This window comes from Trachypithecus francoisi, unplaced genomic scaffold, assembly GCF_009764315.1.
Source record: "Trachypithecus francoisi isolate TF-2019V2 unplaced genomic scaffold, Tfra_2.0 Lachesis_group20, whole genome shotgun sequence".
NCBI lineage: Eukaryota > Metazoa > Chordata > Mammalia > Primates > Cercopithecidae > Trachypithecus > Trachypithecus francoisi.
In genome coordinates, this window is record NW_022681466.1 from 18834327 (window position 1) to 18856823 (window position 22497).

The 22497-nt window shown below is 51.5% G+C and overlaps 3 protein-coding genes across 7 annotated transcripts in view; 2 read left to right on the plus strand and 1 right to left on the minus strand.

Moving 5' to 3' along the window:
• The first annotated feature begins 1183 nt into the window (after window positions 1-1183).
• Window positions 1184-10116, plus strand: KRT36 (keratin 36). Of its 5 annotated transcripts, none has more exons than XM_033183038.1 (9): window positions 1184-1409; window positions 5002-5340; window positions 6399-6861; window positions 7540-7622; window positions 7864-8020; window positions 8526-8687; window positions 8787-8912; window positions 9091-9311; window positions 9681-10116. In XM_033183038.1, exons 2-9 carry the CDS (start codon window positions 5252-5254, stop codon window positions 9874-9876), a joined length of 1497 nt encoding a protein of 498 aa, XP_033038929.1. In that variant the 5' UTR covers window positions 1184-1409; window positions 5002-5251; the 3' UTR covers window positions 9877-10116. The 5 variants fall into 5 exon arrangements, with proteins under 5 accessions (XP_033038929.1, XP_033038928.1, XP_033038932.1 ...); XM_033183037.1 differs by having other exon boundaries at window positions 5037-5340; XM_033183042.1 differs by having other exon boundaries at window positions 1187-1409; window positions 5037-5340; window positions 6678-6861.
• Window positions 10117-15063: 4947 nt separating this feature from the next.
• Window positions 15064-19616, plus strand: KRT35 (keratin 35). Its single transcript, XM_033183050.1, has 7 exons — window positions 15064-15611; window positions 16443-16525; window positions 16721-16877; window positions 17494-17655; window positions 17946-18071; window positions 18572-18792; window positions 19110-19616. Exons 1-7 carry the CDS (start codon window positions 15141-15143, stop codon window positions 19255-19257), a joined length of 1368 nt encoding a protein of 455 aa, XP_033038941.1. The 5' UTR covers window positions 15064-15140; the 3' UTR covers window positions 19258-19616.
• A 233-nt stretch (window positions 19617-19849) lies between these two features.
• Window positions 19850-22497, minus strand: part of LOC117067026 — a 76572-nt gene continuing 73924 nt past the window's right edge. The window contains exon 5 of the transcript XR_004430573.1: window positions 19850-20275. The gene's annotated coding sequence lies outside the window, so the exon portion shown is untranslated. The remainder of the gene's footprint in view (window positions 20276-22497) is intronic.

Genomic DNA, 22497 nt, shown 5'->3' on the forward strand with positions numbered 1-22497 from the left:
GGGCCTGGTCTCAACATGGGGCCCCAGCTGAGCCCTTGACAAGCAGGCTGTGGTTGCAGGCACGTTCTAGGCCTGAGACCCCCTTGGTGCCTATTCCCCCTCTGTGTTGGGTGATAGCTTTGAGGATCCATAGTACATCCTGAGTCCCAGCCAAGGGAAGCCCTAGGGGGGGATTAGGAAGCGAAGTCATAGCAGGGGGTGCAGGGTGATGGGTGTGATGGACTTTTCCAGCTTATTATTATTATTTTTTTTTTGAGATGGAGTTTTGCTCTGTCACCCAGGCTGGAGTGCAGTGGCATGATCTCTGCTCACTGCAACCTCTGCTTCCTGGATTCAAGCAATTCTCCTGCCTCAGCTTCCCAAGTAGCTGGGATTACAGACATGTGCCACCATGCCCAGCTAATTTTTGTATTTTTACTAGAGACAGGGTTTCACCATGTTGGCCAGGCTGGTCTCGAACTCCTGACCTCAGGTGATCCACCTGCCTCTGCCTCTCAGACTGCTGGGATTACAGACGTGAGCCACTGCGCCTGGCCACTTCCAGCTTTTCTTATTCAGCTGTGGGGGCCCTTCCTTCCTCCCTGCCTGGGTCAGGGCGTCTGAGGGGCTGCCCAGGGACCTGCCCTCTTTTGGATGGTGTCCCTGGGACTGTTGGTAGCTGGAGCGAAGCAGAATATGTGGTTTGTGTCCCTTTGAGCAGCTCCTCTGGGGGCTCCGAAAGAGCTGGCCACACTTCACACCCTCCATCCTCTTGCAGAGTTTGAAAGAAAATAAGCAGGTAGCAGGTGTTGCTGAGACTTGCACAGGCACCTGTTGAGGGTGGGTATTTGGGGGACTTGGCCAAGAACTGGTATCCCTTTTTATGAACAGTCATAATGACTGTGGCTTCTTTCATCCAAGGATCTCAGACCAGTTTGAAAGTAAAATCCACAGTGTCAGGCATGGTAAATTACAGCCCAGAGCCCGCAGTCTGGTTTGTAGACACGCTTTTGTTAGTAGGAAGAGAGTCAAATCAATTGCATGCTGGTCCCTGTAAATGTAGACTAGAAGTCCAATCAAACAGGGTGTTTGGAAAATTCACTTTATGGTTCAGCTAAGTGATACTTGAATCAAGGGGACGCTAGACACTGAGGTACCAGCTCTTTTCTCCCAGTGGGCCTGGCCATGCATCTCCCACAATCACAGCTTCTCCAAGCACACCAGGGAGAGAAAGGACGCTCCGAAATGCTCCAACCATAAAAGTGGGGTGGGGGAGTTAGGGACTCAGTGGGTTTGAGCAGGAGACTGTGGACTCTTCCAGATGGGAGCTGGCAGCCAGTGCAGCTGTGCAGGGAGAGCTGGCCCCAGGCGAGAAGGCGGTGGGCCCTGAGATGTGGAAGGCTGAGCTTGGCCACAAGAGGACCAGAGAGGTATGGCTTAAGGCTGGGGTGAGGGTGGCTCTCTGGGTATCTACCACGGCAAAAGCAGCTTGGAGCAGAACCTTTAAGTTCTGGGCAAGCACAAAAACCACACCCCAGGGGGAGAGAAAATACTTTTGTATTTTGGGGGAGAAGAGATTTCTAGAGTAACTCTGAGCCTTGCCAAGTAGGACTTTGAAGGCCTGATGAAGGTCAAGGCCTGATGGGGGCATAGGACCAGGCCAGGAACAGTAGGTTGGGAAGCTGGACCCATGCTCCTCGTAGGGCCCTAGCGTCTCAGGAGGAGCCACCACTCAGGACCAGGACCAACGCTGTGGAAGGGCAGTCAGGCAGTGGAGGGGACCTCCTTCACTACTGAGTGCATGTTCAGATAATCTTGAGCCTGGTGAGGCTGGGTGATAGCAGTGGGCAGGCAGACATTTGGGGCACAGGTTTTGGGGTGGGAAATGGAGCAGAGAGAGACTTGCCAAATCTTGTCCAGGAAGGTCTGAGTCATCCTGCTGAAGGCAGCTGCCATCAGGGTGGAATGTCACTGAGGTGGCCAGGATGGGAGGCAGGATAATTCAACCTCCGCATCTCCAAGTACTGCTTGGACTTGGGAGGGCAAGAATGACAGCCGCTGTGAGCAGAGTGTGACAGGACAGGAAAGCATGATTCTCCAAAGGAAGACCTCTATGCCTGACCCTGAAAACAGCCAGCCATGGTGACAGGCCACGAGGGAAGGAGGGAAGGAACAGCTCCTTTTGTTTGGCCAAGCCTCTCAACCAGCGATGTTTCCTTACTGAGGGTTTCAGACACAGGATACCCAGTTAGATCAGAATTGCAGGTAAACAACAACAATAACAACAACAACACACACACACACACACTCTATAAGTGTGCTCCTAATACCACATTAAAAAAATTTGCTAAATCTGGCAACGCTGTCTTTATCAGGTCTGTGAATGGCCCTTAGTTTTCTACCATCAAAACTGAATAAACAAGACTTTTCCTGGAGTTTTTGGAAAAATTACATTGATGGCTAGAAAGGTCTTAATTGTAGGGTTTCCCCCTTCTGTAAGGCTTTCTTCAACTTTGTGTACCTGTTGTTGCATGTCTGCACTAGAATCTAACCTAAGCTGACAGTGGATTTGGCACGAGCTGTTGATGGGGTTATTTGACAGAATATATAGAACCCTGCATCTCAGGGGAGAGGACAGGGCTCCCAGGTGCTATGTCACTTGAATGTATTCTTTGTTCCAAGGAAAATTCAGTTGTGTGGAGGAAATGAGGATGAGTTGTGGGTCTCCCAGGGTCCTGGGTGACCGCTGGGTGCTGGGTGAATCTGAAGAGGTTAAAACATGGAATGAACACCTTTTAGGTGCCTCTTCTGGTGGGAAATTCTGTAGGATCTGGGTGTATGGACCTTAAGGGTGGAAGAGGCAGTAGGAGAAAACCAGAAAGATGGAGCTGAAACCAGCAGGCTGCTCTAACAGAGACAACCATCGGCCTTCTGCAGAGATCTTATTCTTGTCGGTACCCATTTCTGGTTGGCCTGGCTACCTCAGAGGCTGCTGTCTGGTTTGTTTCCTTCACTATCTTTGGGGCCTTTGGGTGGTAGTGACCAGCATGTTCTGACCAAAGCCCAGAGAAGCATAAAAGGAGATACTCTGCTTGAAGAACTCACTCCCTCCTTGGGCACGCTGTGACAGAAATGCCTTGGGCACAGAAGGGACTGTTCAGAGCTGGGCAGAAGGAGACTTGGGCTTGATATTTCGGGTCTTTGCCCATGGAGAACCTTGGTTTTCAGACTGAAGTTCATTTCAGGGTGCAGACTTCTTTCTGCCAAAGGAGGGGCCAGAAACTCAGGAGTTGATGTTGAACTTGGTGGCCTTTCAAGATGGGCTTGGGGAAAGACCAGGACTCTTTCTGTTCCTATGGCAGCATTCCCCTTCTTCCCCCTGGCCCCAAGCTGGGATCATGGTGGACAGGGCTTCCTGTCAGCACTGCAGCCTGCAGGTGGGGTGAGAGCTTTTGGAAGCTTCTAGAGTAAGGGTCAGAGGCCAGATGGAGACTCCTAGCTGAGGGGACTGCTGCAGCTTTGGACACAATCCCAGACCATGCTCTTTGAGCAGCTGTCTTTTCTCAGACAGCTGGGTTAGGCCTCTGAATTAGTATTCCATTAAACAGGGCAAGTGGTTTGTGCCCTGGAAATAGCACTGGACTGGGGTTCTGACTATATCGGTACTAACAGCAGGTTCGGTCTCTTAAATCTGTGAAATGACTTCCTGTTTATCAAGCCCCTTTGGATGTAGTTCTCATAATCCCGTGATTGTGGTGTTATGACCTCCACAGACATATTGTGAAAGCTGAGGTTTAGAGGGATGGAGCAGCTTGAACTTAGTTCTTGCTGAATCCAGGCTCAGAGCCCTTCTCTTGTTTGTGGAGGGGGTTGGCTGTGCAGTCAGCAGTAAGGAAAAAAGCAGGACACTGAGGGCAGCTGAAAGACTTTCTCCTTTGACAAGCTGGTCCCCTGCTCCAGGGAAGGTACATTCCTCTCCCCACAACCCTAGAGGCACCTCTCTCGTCCACAGTGGCCCTCTTGATGCTCAGGTGAGAATGATGAGGACGTCTGGACATTCAGATCAGTAGACTCCTTGCTTATTCAGTTGTCCTGAGAGAAACCTAGAATCAGCTTTAGATATGGATCATACAGTACAGGGGTTAAAACCAAAAAGAAAATGAGAATATTAACTTCAGATGCGTATCAGCCAGAGATCTCGAACAGAGAAGAGCTGTGCAAAGGGCTTGGTGAGGCACAAATAAGGTAAACAGAGGCATGGGTATACTGAGGACTTGCCTGAGTGGGCCCAACAGAGACAGCCAGACTCCACACTAGTTGTCCCAGAAAATGAAGTGGGGGGTGCTTAGGGGAGGTTGGGTCAGAGCCCCAGTCTTGGTCCTGATAGTCCAGTGGTTCTCATCTGGGGGTGGTGCTGTCTGCTGACCCCCAACCTGGGGGACATTTGGCAATGTCTGTAGACAGTTTTGGTTGTCAACACTAGGGTGGGGGTGGCTACCGGCATCTGGTGGTAGAATCAAGGGTCACTGTCAAACATTTTACAATGTACAAGAGAGCCTCAAACAATAAAGAATGACGTGGTGCAAAGGGCTGAGTTAGGGAAACCCCATGGCAATCCAGTCCTAGGCCCTGCCAGGAGAACTGGGGAGATTGGGTGGCTGTGAGGAAGCCATGGCTGGGGCAGCGGGTGCTCTGGAGGGCTGATGCTCTGCTCTTGCTCCCAGAGGGGATGCACAGGGGCCCACTGCCAGCTGCTCCTGGACATCTTGTTAAGGTGTCCACCTTGCTGGGAGAGGCGTGTTCACCACAGCCAATCCTCCCTGGATAATTTCAGAGAGAAGCTTATAAAATATTTTAAGAGGCTGGCAAATTACAACCTTAGAAGCACATAAATGCTTCCATAAATGCCAGCTTTGCAAACCAAGCATGTGTGGGGGCAGAGTGAGCAGGTTGCCCAAGCCTTGGGAAAGTCCATGTTTCAAGGTGGAAGACCCAGGTTTATCTTTGGTCCCTAATTCTCAGGTTCTTCTCTCTCGGCTTGCTTAACTATCTGGCAGTATTTAGCTTTTTTCTTTGTATTCCTCCTCTGTCCAAAGAATCTGCCATTGGCTATTTCTGTGACCTGTTAAGGGACCAGGAGCATCAGAGCAGGTTGTTCTAGGGTCCTGATTCTACCCATGAGGTTCAAAAAGCTGACGGCCACAAAAGACACTGCCCTCCAGCTCTGTCCAGTGATCCAAGCACGCAGATTCCATAATAGCCGGAGTCTGTGATGATGTGTTCATTGACTGAGGGACTGGCTATGAGGCACGCCGCCCTGCTGTGCCCGGTGGGCCGACAGACCATTCTCAGCAGTGCCATGTGAGTGCTCACACTTATGAACCTTTGCTGGTCACAGCCATAAACCATCATCAAAGACTGTCAACCTAACCTAACCTAACCTAACCTAACCTAACCTAACCTAACCAACCAACACCTCTGCAGGACCCAGTGGATTGAAAAACACTTTCATTTCTTGTTCGATCCTCCTCATATCTGTGTGAAGCAGGTGGGACAGAATGACGATCTCTACTGTTCCGATGAAAACACTGAGGTTCCCAGGGAGGAAGTGGTCCCCTGTATCACAGGGCAAATTAGTAGCAGAGCCAGGATTTGAACTAGGTCTCTTGTCCCTAAATTCTGGGTACCCAGACTTGACCCCAGTTGTGTGGGGAAGCAGTGGGGCAAGGAAGTAGGATTTGGTGTCAGACAGCCCTGGTTTCAGACCCATGCTCTGCCAGTCACTTCCTGTTCACCCTGAGCAAGCTATCAAACCATTCAGAGCCCCAGTTTCCACATTGGTAAAAATGAAGATAAAATCAGCCACCTCCTAGGATTGTTACGAGGCGTAATGAAGTAACAATGAGCCTGGTACATCACAGGTGCTCCCTGAATTTTAGTTCCTTTGCTCCCTTTTACCATCCCAGCAGCCCAGGCAGGGGTGAGCAGCTATGAGGGATGGCAGCAGTGGATGGGGGTGACAAAGGACAGATGAGGTTCCCCAGGGGAAGGGAGATGGAGAGAGCAGGAACCAAATGTCATTCGTGCAGCCACTCCCAATTTATGGGATCTGATGCAGAGACTCTTTGAAGAGGCAATAAAACTCATATTCTGCTAGGAAATGACAACAGTGGAGAGTCCTGACTTAGCAAACCAAATTCAACAATTTGATTTTTTTTTTTACAAGGCATGGGGTTCTGGGTGGGTAGCAAAAATCACACTCTAATGAGATTAGCTTTCCGGGATAGGAATAGGCTTTCCCAAGAGCAAGAGATGTGTACCATGCCAACACCCCATGGAGAGTGTATATAAGTGCTCCACAGAGGCCTTGAGAGTCCAGAACCTGAGCTCCTTGCTAAGCTGCAACTTTCCTCTACTAGCACCATGGCCACCCAGACCTGCACCCCGACCTTCTCCACTGGGTCCGTCAAGGGCCTCTGTGGCACAGCAGGCGGCATCTCTCGGGTGTCTTCCATCCGCTCTGTGGGCGCCTGCAGGGTCCCCAGTCTCGCCGGTGCCGCGGGGTACGTCTCTTCTGCTAGGTCGGGCCTCTCTGGCCTTGGGAGTTGCTTGCCTGGCTCTTACCTGTCTTCTGGGTGCCACTCCTCTGGCTTTGTGGGGAGTGGGGGCTGGTTCTGCGAGGGCTCCTTCAATGGCAGCGAGAAGGAGACCATGCAGTTCCTGAATGACCGCCTGGCCAACTACCTGGAGAAGGTGCGTCAGCTGGAGCGGGAGAACGCGGAGCTGGAGAGCCGCATCCGGGAGTGGTACGAGTCTCAGATCCCATACATCTGCCCAGACTACCAGTCCTACTTCAAGACCATCGAAGATTTCCAGCAGAAGGTGAGGGAGACCTGGCCCCTCTCCAGCTGAGCAGCCCAACTCTTAGGAGGTGTCTGTCTCATTCCAGGGCCTTTCCAGATGGGACAGTAGCTTTCAGGGAATTCTCCTGGAAGGGCAAATTTTCTCTCTAGGACTTTGGTTTACTGGGGGACCCAGGCTTCTCTGCTGGTCTCTTGCTTGTACCTTGTTGCCAGCCATTCCTCACCCCTGTTCCCTTGCTGAAGGAAGGGAAGGAAGATGTACCAAGCCCCTACTGGATACAGCACTGTGCTTGACACTTTCCTATTCCCTGACTTATTTATTCTTCATCTTGGAGTGATTGGTATTACTGGACCCATTTAACAGATGTGGAAGTTGAATTTTTAGGGGTTCAGCAACTTGCTCAAGATCACACAGCCTGAGTATTAGATGCAGAACCCGAACTCAGGTCTGCCTCACCCTGGTGTATCTCGCTGTGCCACTGAAGGCTACAGGTGCCAGGACTGATGGCCACTGACATCCTTGGGATGCCCCTGTGGGGTGGATGCTCCCCTAACACCTGGGGTGTGGCTCAGGGCTGGAAATGCTGAAGGTGCTGGTGGTACATAGTAGCGTGGCCTCTGTGAGCTGAGCTATCCCCCTACTTGCCCCTACACTGCTGGGCCTCCTGTAGCTCATGGGAAACCTCTCATTCCTCAGATCCTGCTGACTAAGTCTGAGAATGCCAGGCTGGTCCTGCAGATTGATAATGCCAAGCTGGCCGCTGACGACTTCCGGACCAAGTGAGTGGGCCAGATCAGGGAAGGTTTGCCATGCCACTTCCTTGCCTCTGTCCCCTGCCTTTGGGAGCTGGTGAAGCGAGAATAAGGTTGGATGGGAAAATACGGCGTGAGCCCCGGACCTCAGGGAAAAGGACCATCATGCTCCTGTACCATCAGCCACTGCAGCAGGACAGTAGGGCAGGGGGCCCTGCTGGTGTGTGGTTTCCTTTGCTGCAGACTTGGCAGGGTTCTGTGTGTGCAGGTACGAGACAGAGCTGTCCCTGCGGCAGCTAGTGGAGGCCGACATCAACGGCCTGCGTAGGATCCTGGATGAGCTGACCCTGTGCAAGGCTGACCTGGAGGCTCAGGTGGAGTCCCTGAAGGAGGAGCTGATGTGCCTCAAGAAGAACCACGAGGAGGTGAGGCTGGTGCCACGCGACCTGCCGTTGTTTCCCATCCAGCTTAGGGAGCCACTGCTGGGCCTTGGGCTTACTGTGTGGCAGGAACTATACAAAGCCCTTGCATTTCATTCTCATTTCATTTCATCCTTACAATAATCCCAAGAATTATAAAGTGTTACAAGCTCCAGTTTACAGATGAGAAAACTTAGGCACAAAGAGGTTAAGTTGCTTGTCTAAGGTCATAAGGGGTCTACACTTTTGCCCATAATACTAAATTTCTATTTGGGCTCTAGTGCCTGATAACAACAATTTAATTTGCCTAGGGTTTGTATCATCTTACAAATATCCCACAGAAGGAGGTAGGTAAATACGGACAGGGAGACCATGGATCAGAGAGATTTAAGTATCCTGTCTAGTGCTATGCGGCTGGTGACTGAGGGAAGAGGGTTTGAATTTAGGTCAGTGAAACCTGCAATCCAGCATCCTTTTCCCAACCTCATGCTGTCTTACCTCCTCTCTGCAGGAAGTCAGTGTGCTCCGTTGTCAACTTGGGGATCGACTGAATGTGGAGGTGGATGCTGCTCCCCCAGTGGATCTCAACAAGATCCTGGAGGATATGAGATGCCAGTACGAGGCACTGGTGGAGAATAACCGCAGAGATGTGGAGGCCTGGTTCAACACCCAGGTGGGGCCGGGGTGCCCTGGGACCACAGGCTCCTGGGCTGGGGTTACCCTTGGAAGTAGCTTGGTTTGACCATGCTCTGGGCCCTCGCATGTGTTTCAGACCGAGGAGCTGAACCAGCAGGTGGTGTCCAGCTCGGAGCAGCTGCAGTGCTGCCAGACGGAGATCATCGAGCTGAGACGCACGGTCAACACCCTGGAGATTGAGCTGCAGGCCCAGCACAGCATGGTGAGTGGCCCCTGCCTGCGTGGCTGGCCATGGCCTGCCACAGGTCCCCGACTCATCAGCCTCAGCTTGCAGGCTCTCATGGGGTGTGATCACAGGCCACAGGCAGATGCCCAGGACTGTGGGTTTCTGGGGTACGGGATTCCTCCCCGTGGGCAGCTCTTCCTCTTTCCCATTGCAGAGGAATTCCTTGGAATCCACCCTGGCGGAAACTGAGGCCCGCTACAGCTCCCAGCTGGCCCAGATGCAGTGCCTGATCAGCAACGTGGAGGCCCAGCTGTCTGAGATCCGCTGCGACCTGGAGCGGCAGAACCAGGAGTACCAGGTGCTACTGGACGTCAAGGCCCGGCTGGAGGGCGAGATCGCTACCTACCGCCGCCTGCTGGAGGGAGAGGACTGCAAGTGAGTGAGCTGGGGGAGGGCTTGACTGAACCTCAGTGCCATGTGGAGGGCGTCAAACCCAGAAGTGGTTGTCACCCAGATGAAGGGGACTAAACCAAAGCCCCTTGAGATTCTCCATCTAGTCCCAGGCGTTGGTCATGCGCAGCGGGAGAATCCAATCCAACACACGCCGCGTGTTTTCCGCCATCTTTTCTGAGTGGCAGTTTCTGCTCTTAATTCCTGCAGCTCGGTCTTCTCACCCTTGGGAAATTCAGGGCACTTAGATGGTCTGAGGCCACCTGTCTCGCTTGATCCTCTAGAACTGTTTAACACGAATCTCAGCCCAGTACTCCGATGCCAAATGCACCGTGCATGATTTTGTTTCCTCAGGCTTCCTCCCCCACCTTGTGCCATGGCACGCAAGCCTGCTATTAGAGTTACTTCTGTCCCCCCGGTGCCCTGTGCCCCTGCTGTGCCCTGCACCTCGGCTCCCCAGGTTGGCACTCAGATCCGCACCATCACCGAGGAGATCAGAGATGGGAAAGTCATCTCCTCCAGGGAGCACGTGCAGTCCCGCCCGCTGTGACAGCCCACTTTGGTCCACCAGGGCAGGGCCCCGACCACAGGAAGGAGGACACCCCTGTGGCTTCTGGCTGCTTAACGACCCTGCCCTTCCCTAGAGGGGTCCCCTACGCTTAGCAGGTTTTTCTACTAAAAATACTCCCCTTATTGTGTTTCTGGACTTAACTGTGCTTTTACGCCATGCAAAACTGGTTTCCTGGAAATTTACCCAATAAAGTATGTTCTCCTGGCATAGCAAACTCAACCCTGGCTGACTCTGTTGATGCTCATGTACTCGTATGGTTCATGGGGGTGTTTGATCAGGGGCTGCAGTATAGTTGTGGGGTTTGCATTTAGGTCTATCTTCTCGGGCACTGAGTGGAAGGTGGTGGCAGGGTGATTTCAAGTATTTAATAACAAAGATGCCTAAGGACCTGGCCAATGAGAACAGACACTGACCCAGTCTGGATGGGTGCTGGCCATAGCTCTCAGCTTGGCCCTACCAGTGACTAGACATCTACTCACGGTGCCTACCCCAGAAGACGCAAAGGCTCCCGAGCCAGTCCTCCTTCGTAGCCCGACCTGGATTCGGTGGCTATCTCTCTTTTTCTTTCAGCTTCTCCTCTTTTGCCTGGCTCCTGTCACCCTGCTCCCTGATACTGGGGATGGTTCAGGAGAGGAGGTCCCAGGAACAAGCAGAGAGGGCCAAACTCTAGGCAGTCAGCCTGAGCCAGCCACGCCGGGGCAGGCAGTCAGGGAGAGCAGGGAGGTGAAGGTGGAGGGCAGGTGAATCTATGTACCAACAAGGCACACAGGGCTGAACTGAAGGGTGTCAGGGATAGTGGGGTGGGAGTGGGGGCTCAGACATGGAGTTGGAGGAGAGGACAGCCAGACTTCACTGTGGAGCAGAGTTCAAAGCTCTGGATTCCACTGGCAGACCCGAGTCAGGCAGGTCTGTGGGTGGGGCCTGACTTTGCCAGAGCCTGGACATCCCTCTGATCAGAGAAGCATGGCCTGGGAGAGGTCTGAGGGCCTTACGGTTGGTTCCCTCGCCCCCTGCTCCAGTCTTCACTTGAGAAAACAGGCCCAGAGAGGGCAGTGACTTGTCCCAGGCCACAGAGCAGTGAGTGGCAGAGACCTGCCTATCACCCGGCTATTCTGACCCTGACTCTGGAGCTCTTCTCAGTAGTTTCTCTCTCTCTCTCTCTGTCTCTGTCTCTCTTTCTCTCTTCCCCCCTCCCCCTCTCTTGCACTCACTCTCCTCTGGGCTCTCCTCTGGGTCATGGTCAAGACCTCCATGACCTGGCTCTGCCTCATGTCATCTGCTATTTGCTGCTAAACAGGACTCTTCAGTCACTTGCTGAGCAAGCCAGAGGTGCAGCAAACACATATCAGACCCCAGGAGAAGACATGCATAGGTAGCATCAGAGCATCCTGCACTGAGCCTGACTCTGCCGCTCTGTGGTACATGCCCGGTTATGTCATGAGACCTATCTGGTCTCAGCAGGTTCATCTGTGAAATGGGGCTGCCGGGAAGCTCCAATGAGACAGTGTGTGTGTAGCTTCCAAAAAGTGGTAGCTGTCAGTGTTGCTCTTACTACAAATGCAGAGTCCCTGGCCTCAGAGTGTCAAACAGGAACCCCCACTGCGAGGGCCAAGGTCTTTGCTTTGTATCTGTCAGGATGCTACAGTGGGGGCTGTGCTGCCAGCAGTGTCCTTGGAGCTGGACAGTGAACCCAAAGGCCTCAGCCTCAGAGGATGCACCTGGCTTTGGGCAGGGGGGGCAGTCGGCATGGTTCTGTCATCTGCCCTGCCTCTTGCCCCTCACTACTCCACTCATGCTCTGGGGCCTAAGGTCTACACCCCTGCCTCTGGCCTGAGGCTAGAGTCTGTGCGGAAACAGACAGGGGTCCTCTGTGCAGAAACAGGCAGGAGTCCAGGAATGGACCGAGTCTCCGGGCAACCGCTGAGCTGCCTTGTCACTGTGGATGGACCACACAGGGCGTGACCTGACAAGTAATCACACCATCAGCATCTTGCATTGTACAGTGCTTTCCCTTTTTATGATCACTCTGCAGTTTACAGGGCATACTCATAGCCTCATCTGATGCACACGATCAGCCCTGTGTGGCTGTGAGCTCTTTATTTATGCATCCTTGCCTGGCTTTTAATTACATTGTCCAGAGCATCTGTATCAGTTAGAAAACACCTCCTATCTCAACCTCACACATACCCTTAACTGAGTTGCAATTGAAATCACTGACCGATGTGCAAACCAGAATTCAACAGTGTTGTGGCGGTAGATGGCGACTGGTCTAAAGTCACACAGCATGTGGCTGACTTAGGAGCCTTCTCAGGTCTTTGGGCTCCTATTTCATTGATATCAAGAGAGAAATAATAGAAAACATTCAATAAAATTTCCCCAGAGTGAATATGATGTTTTATTTCAGGGTGGTCTGGTTTTTCTGATCTTTTTTGTACTTTCCAGATATGCTATCTGACTGTCTTTCTCATTTACACATATACATCAATTAATCAATGAAGAGATAACAGTGGAACATGGCATACATAGCCAATCCAATCTTAAGGCTCAGGCCTATCTAGGAAGGAGCAGGGGTGGCAGAAGCGGCTGGAACAAAGACTGGATAACAGGCACAGTTCCCAAGGAGCTCACGCCCAGCTGTGGAGACACCTCGCCCCCACATTCCCAGCAACTGCACTGGGATAGCAGGAGCAGGTGTGGGCAGGGTTTCAGGTTTTGGGGAAGATGAGAAATCACTGAGGGCTGGGATGACCAGGAAAGGTTTTAGGGCAGATTTGGATTTGATGGGCAGAAAAAGGAGGAAGGAGGGCAAAGGGCATTTTAGGGCTATATTTAGTGTATCCATGGAATGATCTGGGGACAACCTGGACCGCATCTGAGCAGAGTGCAAGGATCCTGTCAGGAAAGTTACTAGGAATGTGCTAAACAATGTTAGTTCTTGCTGATAAGGGGTTCTAGACAATTATTTCATTTAAGAAAAGAATGCTAAAAAGGAACAGAAATAGACCAGACCAATTTACAAAATACCTTAAAACAGCTTGAAAAATATTACATATATGTTTTATAAAGTTATCTAAAAATCTTATCAAGAATTTTTTAGCCACACCTTTAGCACTAAATTGGCTTATGGGATCCGTCTCCCTTGGGCGGAATGGCTCTTGGCCCAGAAAACACTTTGTTCTTGGCCAAAGGGGCTGATTAGTCTGGACAGGTGCTGCTCACCTACATGGAGATGCCTGATCCCCTTCCATCTCTGAGTCTCAGTTTCCTCATTTATAAAAGTAGGAATAGTAGGGTGGGCACGGTGGCTCATGCCTGTAATCCCAGCACTTTGGGAGGCCGAGGCAGGCGGTTCACAAGGTCAGGAGACTGAGACCACCCTGGTTAACACAGTGAAACCCTGTCTCTACTAAAAATACAAAAAAAAAAAAAAAAAATTATCTGGGTGTGGTGGCAGGTGCCTGTAGTCCCAGCTACTTGGGAGGCTGAGGCAGGAGAATGGCGTAAACCTGGGAGTTGGAGCTTGCAGTGAGCCGAGATAGTGTCACTGCACTCCAGCCTGGGTAACAGAGTGAGACCCTGTCTCAAAAAAAAAAAAAAAGTAGGAATGGTAAGACTGACTGTGTTTTCCTTTCCCTGCTCCCTACTCTCTTTTGTTTCCTTCCATTCTTTCTTTCCTTTCTTAACACAATTCACCACGGGAAAATCACTTAATTAATTGGTTAATTCATAGACATCTAGAAGCCCAGCACTGTGCTTAACACTACAGAGATTTCAAAAAAAGTACAAGGTCAGTCCTTGCCCCCATGCTTACAGTCTCCCTGGGAAAATAGGGCGGAAACACAAGACAATCAGATGTCAGTCAATTGGAGGCCAGGAAATCCACCGACAGTCACGGCCTTGGGCATTCAGAGCTGGGAGGGCACAGCAGGGCTGGAGCAGGGCCCAGGCTCCAGAGGGAAGGCCTAACCAGGACTGGGCCCTTAGAGGCAGTGGGGTGGGCCTGCGGTTTGAGCTGGAAGCCCTGGGCTTTAGCCTCACTGGGAAGCCTGTGTGGACCTTAGTTAAGCCATTTTCCACTTTGACCATTGGCTCCTTCTGCAGGAGTCAGCACCTTTCTATCCACGACTGTGTTGCACAGTGTGTGTGGGGTCTTAAGATAGCACGCCTTGAACAGTTGTACAGATGCTTGTTCAGCTGTGATCTGGGACAGGCTCCTGCAACAGTCTAAGCCTCCTCTATTTAATGGGCTATTGGTGATGCCAATCTCATGAGGTTGTGTGAGAACTGAATAAGAGAATACATAGAGACAGATTAGCGTGGGGGCTGGTGGGTACTAAATGCTCAGTGAATGATAGTTGCTACCATCAGCTGGGTTATTGATAGGGCTGTGTGAAAAGAGCTCCAATTCAGGCAGCCAGAAGGAAGGGCTTCTCCATTTCTCAACCAGGACTGGGGAAGACACGCCCTCCTAGATGTCATCATGGGCAGGTGTCCAATTAACTGACCTCTAGGCATTGTGGCTGGAAGTTAGGCTCTATAACCTGGGCAGACTTCCTGGCAAGGGAAAGAGCAGGGAAGTGTCCATCAGGGCTCTGCAGTATCTAGGGCGACGAGCTGCCCCATTTTGCCCAGGACTGAGGGTTCCCTGGCATATGGAACTTTCGGAACTAAAGCCAGAAAATGCCTGAGGAAACCAAGAAAATTGGTCACCCTAGTCATATTTTCTGGGCCAATTCGAGAGCCTTCTGTGTCTCCCTGGCCACAAGACCCCTGCCTTCCTGCAACAACCAAGTTTACTCTTCCATCTCCTGGGAGCACCCCGGAGACCTCCTCTACTCCCTCGGGCCCATAAAAGAAGTCAAAGTCGGAGAAAGTCAAGACAGTGGCTGAACTCCCACGCCTGCTTAATGCGGAGGCTGAGGTCTGGGCTCAGATGACAGGTCCCTTTGAAGAACTGATGGGGACTTGGTCTTGCCAGTGATGTGGGGTGGTGGAGGTGAGTCTTGACATAGCAACGGGGCTCCTATTTTATGAGGCTGGTAAATTTTCACAGGAAACTAAATAACAGGTTAATGAGGGGCTTTAAAAGAAAGTGGTGTTAACTTTAATGAGGAGAAAACACTTTGTAAAGGCCAACCAACGCCCACTGGGGCAGAGATATAAATCTGGGGTAAGGAGCTGCTTCTCTGCTTTGGGGTGTCTGGTCTCAGAGACCTATCAATTGCATCTGAGTTGCAGGGGCCATGGCTTCCAAATGCCTCAAGGTGGGCTTCTCTTCTGGGTCTCTCAAGAGCCCAGGAGGGGCCAGTGGGGGCTCCACTCATGTGTCTGCAATGTACTCCAGCAGCTCTTGCAAGCTCCCGAGTCTCTCCTGTGGGGCCAGAAGTTTCTCTGCCTGCTCAGTGGGTGTGGGCAGAAGCAGCTACAGGGCTACCAGTTGCCTCCCTACTCTCTGCCTCCCCGCCGGAGGCTTCACTACCAGCTACAGCGTGGGTGGGGGCTGGTTTGGGGAGGGCATCCTCACTGGCAATGAGAAGGAGACCATGCAATCCCTGAACGACCGCTTGGCCAGCTACCTGGAGAAGGTGCGTCAGCTGGAGCAGGAGAATGCCAGCCTGGAGAGCCGTATCCGTGAGTGGTGTGAGCAGCAGGTCCCCTACATGTGCCCCGACTACCAGTCCTACTTCCGGACCATTGAGGAACTCCAGAAGAAGGTAAGAGGTTCAGAGTGGCTTTGGATTCCCAGGAACTTGGTGTCACCAGTATTCATTGATAGTTCTGTTCCCACAGGGCATGTTGGAAGTCACCAAGCATGTTCACCTCTGTGGTTTCATTTGCTCCTCCCAATAACCTTTTGAGGGAGGTATCATTAGCCCATTATACAGATGAGAACACTGAGGTTCAGGCTGGGTAAGTGACCCAGATGGCAGTTACTGGAGCCAGAGCTTGAACATCAGGTCTATGAATGAACTTTGTGACCTTTGGTACTATTGCCCACCCCTCTGAGTCTTCATTTCCTCTTTTATTTAAAGTCAGGAGATTGGGTTTGATGTATTTAGTGCAGTTCAGGCTTCCCATAAGTGACTCAGGGATGAAAATGCCTGCCAGAGGAGTTTCCTTCTTGCCAAGGGCCTGTATCTGCTTCTTGCCTGGCCCAAAGTTACAGCTGGCTCCTGTGAGGGACCATTTATGACCACAGAATCCTGGAATACATTGTTGGCAATGAACTGCCCTGGGCCCCCAGTAGGTCTGGGTGACAGGGAGATAGGAAGAAGCTTCGGTTCATCATGCCAGGCCTTTCCTGTTGCATTTTCATGCAGCTATCTAACCTGGGTCACAGGTCACAGACACACTGCATTGGAAGAAACCCTGGACTTTCCATAGTTGATCCCTAGAGGCTGCCCACAACCCTCCAATACCCATGGACTAGCAGAGGTGGAGGATGGGTGACTTCCTCTCTCCAGAGGCAGCCCTTGTCAGCCTTAGGGAGCTCCAACAAATGGAATGTCCTTTCTTGCAATGAAATAACTTCTTTATATCCCCAGACCCTGTGCAGCAAGGCTGAGAATGCCAGGCTGGTGGTGGAGATTGACAATGCCAAATTGGCCGCAGATGACTTCAGGACCAAGTGAGTTGTCCTGCTTGTCCTGTGGTTGGGGGCCGCTAGAACTGGACACAGGTGATGCCTGGGCTCAGGGTTTTGGCTGTACTCTGTCACTGAGGCATAAAAGCAAGACTCACAGCACCTGGCCAGTCTGAGGGCAGGCCTGATTTAGATGGAAAAAGGAAATGCAGATGCAGGTGCCCTGTTCTATGCCTGTAGGTATGAGACGGAGGTGTCCCTGCGGCAGCTGGTGGAGTCGGACATCAACGGACTGCGCAGGATCCTGGATGACCTGACCCTGTGCAAGTCTGACCTGGAGGCCCAGGTAGAGTCCCTGAAGGAGGAGCTGCTCTGCCTGAAAAAGAACCATGAGGAGGTGAGCATGTGGGAGGAGATAAGCATGGGGGAGCAGGTGAGCCTGGGGGAGGAGGTGAACATGGGGAGGAGGTGAGCATGGGGGGGAGGTGAGAATGGGGGGAGGTGAACATGAGGGAGCAGGTGTGCATGGGGAGGAAGAGGTGAGCATGAGGGAGGAGGTGAGCATGGGGAGGAGGTGAGCATGCGGAGGTGGAGGTGTGCATGGGGGGGAGGTGAATGTGAGAGAGCAGGTGTGCATGGGGAGGAGGAGGTGAGCATGGGGAGCAGGTGGGCATGTTGAGGAGGTGAGCATGGAGGAGAGGTGAACATGGAGAGGAGATGAACATGGGGAGCAGGTGAGCATGGGGAATGGGTGAGCATGGGGAAGCAGGTGAGCATGGGGAGGAGGTGAGCATGGGGAGGAGGTGAGCATGGGGAGGAGGTGAGCATGGGGGGGAGGTGAGCATGGGGGAGAGGTAAACATGGGGAACAGGTGAGCATGGGGAGGAGGTAAACATAGGGGAGGAGGTGAGCATGGGGGAGAGGTGAACATGGGGAGGAGGTGAACATGAGAAGGAGGTGAACCTGGGAGGCAGCCCTCTGGGAATTAGTACTGACCCTGGTCTGTGCCATAGGAAGTGAACTCACTGCGCTGCCAGCTTGGTGACCGGCTCAATGTTGAGGTGGACGCTGCCCCACCTGTTGACCTGAACCGAGTTCTGGATGAGATGAGGTGCCAGTATGAAACCCTGGTGGAGAATAACCGCCGGGATGCTGAAGACTGGTTTGACACCCAGGTAGGTAAAAACAGTCTGTGCAACAGGGGTACATGGTGGCTCACACAGAGGTGACCCTGGGGCTCTGAATCAAGAAACCTAACTTTGAGTCTCATCTCTGTTTTGACCTTGTTGTGCCACTTGGGCAGGTTGCTGTCCTCTGAGCAGCAATATCCTCCAGTATAAAATAAATGAGTGGGACTAGGGGACTGCAAAGGTCCTTCTTGGCTCATGATTCTAACTGGCCTCTGTAGCTCTCTGAAGCCAAGTTCCCAGTGTTGCTGACCAGGTCCTGTGTATGTATGTTTCAGACTGAGGAGCTGAACCAGCAGGTGGTTTCCAGCTCAGAGCAGGTGCAGTCCTGCCAGGCAGAGATCATCGAGCTGAGACGGACAGTCAACACCCTAGAGATTGAGCTGCAGGCCCAGCACAGCATGGTGAGTCCCAAGGCAGGGTGGAGTTGCCTCTGGACCAAGCCGGGGAGAACACAAGCTTCCCAGCTTCCATGCTTTGACCACACAGGCAGGCTCCAGGGGTCCATGTTCTTGAGCACCAGGGGTTCTCCATGCAGAAAAGAGGGAATGAGGGACCAGCCCCAATCATGAATCCCCCAGTGGTAAAAGACAAGAGACCTGTAGCAACTGACATGTCCAGGCAGTAGGTCCCATATTTGTATAAGCAGATACATCTTCTGAGTAATTATCAGTTACTCAGAGATGACACTAACAGGGAGATGCTCTCTAGATCAAAGAAGCCACAGGTGCTAATTAGCTCATCTCAAGTGAGATGTCTGATTGTGGTTCATCCTAGCTCACACCCTGATTCTCCGAGCTTCCATTCTTGGATTCTGAGGCCTCACTGAGACCCGGATGAATCCTCCTTGCTCATTCTCTGACTTCTAGCCTTTTTCCTCCCTACACAACCCTTGCCCTCATAGAGAGATGCTTTGGAATCCACCCTGGCAGAGACAGAGGCCCGCTACACCTCCCAACTGGCCCAGATGCAGTGCATGATTACCAACGTGGAGACCCAGCTGGCCGAGATCCGGGCTGACCTGGAGCGGCAGAACCAGGAGTACCAGGTGCTGCTGGACGTCCGGGCCCGGCTAGAGTGTGAGATCAACACATACCGGGGCCTGCTGGAGAGTGAGGACAGCAAGTGAGTATCACTGCATGTGCTCTGGTCTTCTCACTGCAACCTATCAAGTTCTGGGAAGACAGCATGGTGCCTAGAAAGAGCCTGGCATCCGGAGTCTGGAATCCTGGTCTCTTAGTTCTGGTCTTCCTGCAAATTCATCACGTGACTCCAGCAAGCCCCCTTTCCTCTCAGGGCCTGTTTCCCTTTTGGTAAAACGAGGGGGCAGGATCAGGTGATTTTTAGGGTGCTTCCCAGTTTGCATAGTCTAGGATCTATGTTGAGTTACTGCAAACAGCAACTGGAAAATCATAGTAATCTGACTGTTTTCTTTTTTCTAGGCTCCCTTGTAACTCATGTGCACCTGACTACTCACCCTCCAAGTCATGCCTTCCCTGTCTTCCTGCAGCCTCCTGCGGTCCTAGTGCAGCCCGCCTAACCTGCAGCCCCCGCCCCATTTGTGTGCCCTGCCCAGGGGGCCGGTTCTGAGAGTGGGTGACCCAGAAGGCCATGGCCATCGTCTCTAGGGCTTGAACTTGGCCTCTACTCAACCTTAACCCTTGTAGCCCCAAATCCCCTCTCTTCAGGCAGAGCCCAGGCCCAGGGTCTGGCCCTGAAAAGGCTCACTGCAAATACATGCCTTAGTTTCTCAGAGCCTGTCACAAAGGCTGGCTGCCCCCAAAGGTCTCAACTCCTCATCATTTCAATGGTGTCACTGTTCTCAGGCTGCCTCCTGGGTCAGGTTTTCCTTCTGGGTGCTGTTACAGTGGATTCTGAAATGCAGTAGAGGGCTTTTGTTGGCAGAACAATAAAGTGCATTTGCTCAGACCCCTGATGCCTAACTTGCACCATTCTGGTGTTGTTGGCTTTTGTCTCTGCTGTGTTCAGGGGGTGACTGTTGGGCAGACTCATGGGAGAGGTGTGACCAAGTATGACCCTTTGGATGACAGGGTCACCGTGCACCTGTTTGGGGTGGGTAGAGGCCTGCAGTGAGAGCTTTTGCTTGGCTTCCCCGATGAAGACCTTTCTCCAAAATTCCAGTGTGGTGCCAGGTGTTTCCAGACTCTCCGTAATCCCTCTTAGTATACGTGGTCACCTGGGGATCCCAGAGTGGGATGGACAGAACTGAGATGGAAACTGAGATCAGCTTAACGGGGAGGGTTTTAGGCTACTTTATCAGCCTCTTGTCTGTGGTCCCTGTAAGACCGGTGACAGGGTGTCTCCCTCCCAGGGTACTTTTAGGGGTGCATTTACATCAGCCCCCTTCCATTGCAGCCCTTTCATGCAGCCCTCCAAGTTCAGCAACCCCCTTAATAACCCACAGCCCATCATAAGCAGGAGACGGAGAGTGCACTCACCTTCAGGGCTTCCATCCTGAATGCTAAGGCTCTTGTCCTTAGGAGGCTCATGCATGTGCTCCTGTGCTCTTGGCATCTGGCGAGGTGTACAACGGGCCCTCCTCAGATGGGTGTGAGAGCTCCCAGCAGCTTGACCCAAAGGCTGCCATCTGCGTCCAGAATGTCGTCCCCAAACAGGCAAGGCAAATAGCAAGTTCCATTAATCCCAGCGGGAAAGGGAGAAGGGCCAAGACCAAAGTTTCTAAACTAAAAATGAAGATGTGTGTTCCCAGTTGGCATGTGCTCCTCATAAGATGCTGAGAGTACCTGCTAAGGAGCTTCAGTGATGTTAAGAGAGCTGTAGCATGTCCAAAGGGAGAGCAGGTGGCTGGAAGATGTTGACCAAGGCAAACCGGAGACCCTAGTCCCTTAAGGACATCTGGTATAGTTCATTCTGATTTGAACACAGAATCCTCTCCTTTCTAGCCTCCTGCAAAGAGGGCCCGGGCCTTTGGTTGCTCCCAGCCCCACCTTGCTCCTGGCATCTGGCACCACATCCATGTTGGTCTTTTTGGAATTCCTTGGCTAATTTTGGTGAGGCTTAGGCACCTGAAAGGGGTGGTCACCTCAGGATCATTCACTTAATTCAACAAACCCTTACAAAGCATCCCCCTGTGCCAGGAGGTGTGTTAGCTACCAGGGGAGGACTGGTCTGTGTAGGAGGGGGGCCTTGAGATGGGACAAGATGGATGCTCACTTGCTACTTTTTTTCTTTTCCATCTCAGTGGTGTCAGGAGACCGGCTGAAGGGGATCTCGACATTAGTGCAACAAACGTGGGCTCTGAATGTGGAGTCAGATGGACCTGGGTTCAAATCCCCACCCACCACTAACTACATGTGGGAGTTTTAGCAGGTCATTGTCCCTTTCTGAGCCTCAGTAAAATAGAGAACATGACACTGATGCTGTGAAGTGAGACTGAGAATGTTTTGCCCAGCACATGCAGGGCATTTGAAGATGGGTCATCACTACCGACTCTCTCTTCCAGCTGGACGGCTGGATTGCTGCGAGGCCGGGCATCCACATTTCCCTGGCCAGGGTTTCATTTCTGACATGTCCTTCCCAGTAAACCAAGCCAGCTAAAGTGAATACGCAGTTACGTGCTTCATTATCTAATTCCAACTCTAAGTCAGCGGGGAGCCTTACGGCCAGCAGCATGTGGATGTTGTCTGGAGCACATGGGCTCCAGTTAACTCTGCTGTGTGTAGGCCACGCTGTTCTTTATGGCGTTCTCTGTGGCACACAACCTTTCCAAACCCATCCTAGCTTCCTCCAAGATGTAGCCAACTAAATCATGTGTAATCCTACTTCTAATTATTATTTACTTCATTTGCTTGTGCTTTTAATTATAACGCTGTTTCCATTCAACCACAAGTTCTCAACCTTACCTGTACATTGGAATGACCTGGAGGGCTTTAAAAAATACCAATGTCTGCTCTGAGTCCCAGAAATTCTGCTCTAGTTGGTCTGGGACATGACTTGGTACTGGGATTTTTGAAAGCTCTCTGGGTGATGTGAACATGCAGCCAGGGTTGAGAGGTCATTTGTCTGGTGGAGGACCTTTTGGCAACACAGTTGGGAGTGCATGGGGCTCAGGGCAGCTCTGACATAGACCCTAGCACCACCAGGTCTGGCCCCTATTGTGCTTTTGACTTTCTCAGTTCTGCCATTTATCTCTCTTTCAATTTCAAATTTTTGAACTAAATTTTAAATTTGTTATATTTTTTTCCCAAAAAGTCATTTTTTTTCTTCTCTGTTTGTTCCTGTTTTATAACATTTAGTTCTTGTTTCAAAGCTAGAACTGCTATATGGATATACATCTCTCCCACTCTGAGGTTATTTAAAACAAACAAACAAAAAAATATATATAGTTTTGGATTCTGCATTGTTTCTGTTTTCTTCAATTTCTTCGTTTACTGCTTTGTTTGCTTGTTTTACTTTGTCTTTAATATCGGAAACTTCCTTCAAGTATCTGGTCATCCTTTTGTTTATATTTTATGACGAGACACTAAAAAGCTGATAGAAGGTGCTATGTGAATGGGCAGGTTGGCAAACTGGCTTTTTGCATGGTACAACCACCTCAGTTCAGTTTCTGTAAGTCTTTTCTCTGGAGTTTTTTTTTTTTCCCCCAAAGAAAGAGCCTCTGGTTTTCTGCAGCGGAATGAATGGAGGGAGATAGTGCTGGGCCAGGCTGTGACACATATCCTATCTGCTTTTGTTCAAACAGGCCCTTCCTCCTGGATTATTTGCATCCCTTTCTCTTCTCTTCCTAAACCTGTTTTCCTGATAGTTTGCTCTGTCCCCAGAGAGGTTGGGGTACGGTGGAAAGTCTTC

Coding starts and splice junctions, on each gene's coding strand:
- KRT36 (XM_033183038.1), top strand. CDS start 5,252: ATGATGTGTTCATTGACTGAGGGACTGGCTATGAGGCACGCCGCCCTG. Junction 6,862..7,539: donor TCGAAGATTTCCAGCAGAAG/GTGAGGGAGACC, acceptor CTCATTCCTCAG/ATCCTGCTGACTAAGTCTGA. Junction 7,623..7,863: donor GCTGACGACTTCCGGACCAA/GTGAGTGGGCCA, acceptor CTGTGTGTGCAG/GTACGAGACAGAGCTGTCCC.
- KRT35 (XM_033183050.1), top strand. CDS start 15,141: ATGGCTTCCAAATGCCTCAAGGTGGGCTTCTCTTCTGGGTCTCTCAAG. Junction 16,878..17,493: donor TGAAAAAGAACCATGAGGAG/GTGAGCATGTGG, acceptor TCTGTGCCATAG/GAAGTGAACTCACTGCGCTG. Junction 18,793..19,109: donor CTGGAGAGTGAGGACAGCAA/GTGAGTATCACT, acceptor TCTTTTTTCTAG/GCTCCCTTGTAACTCATGTG.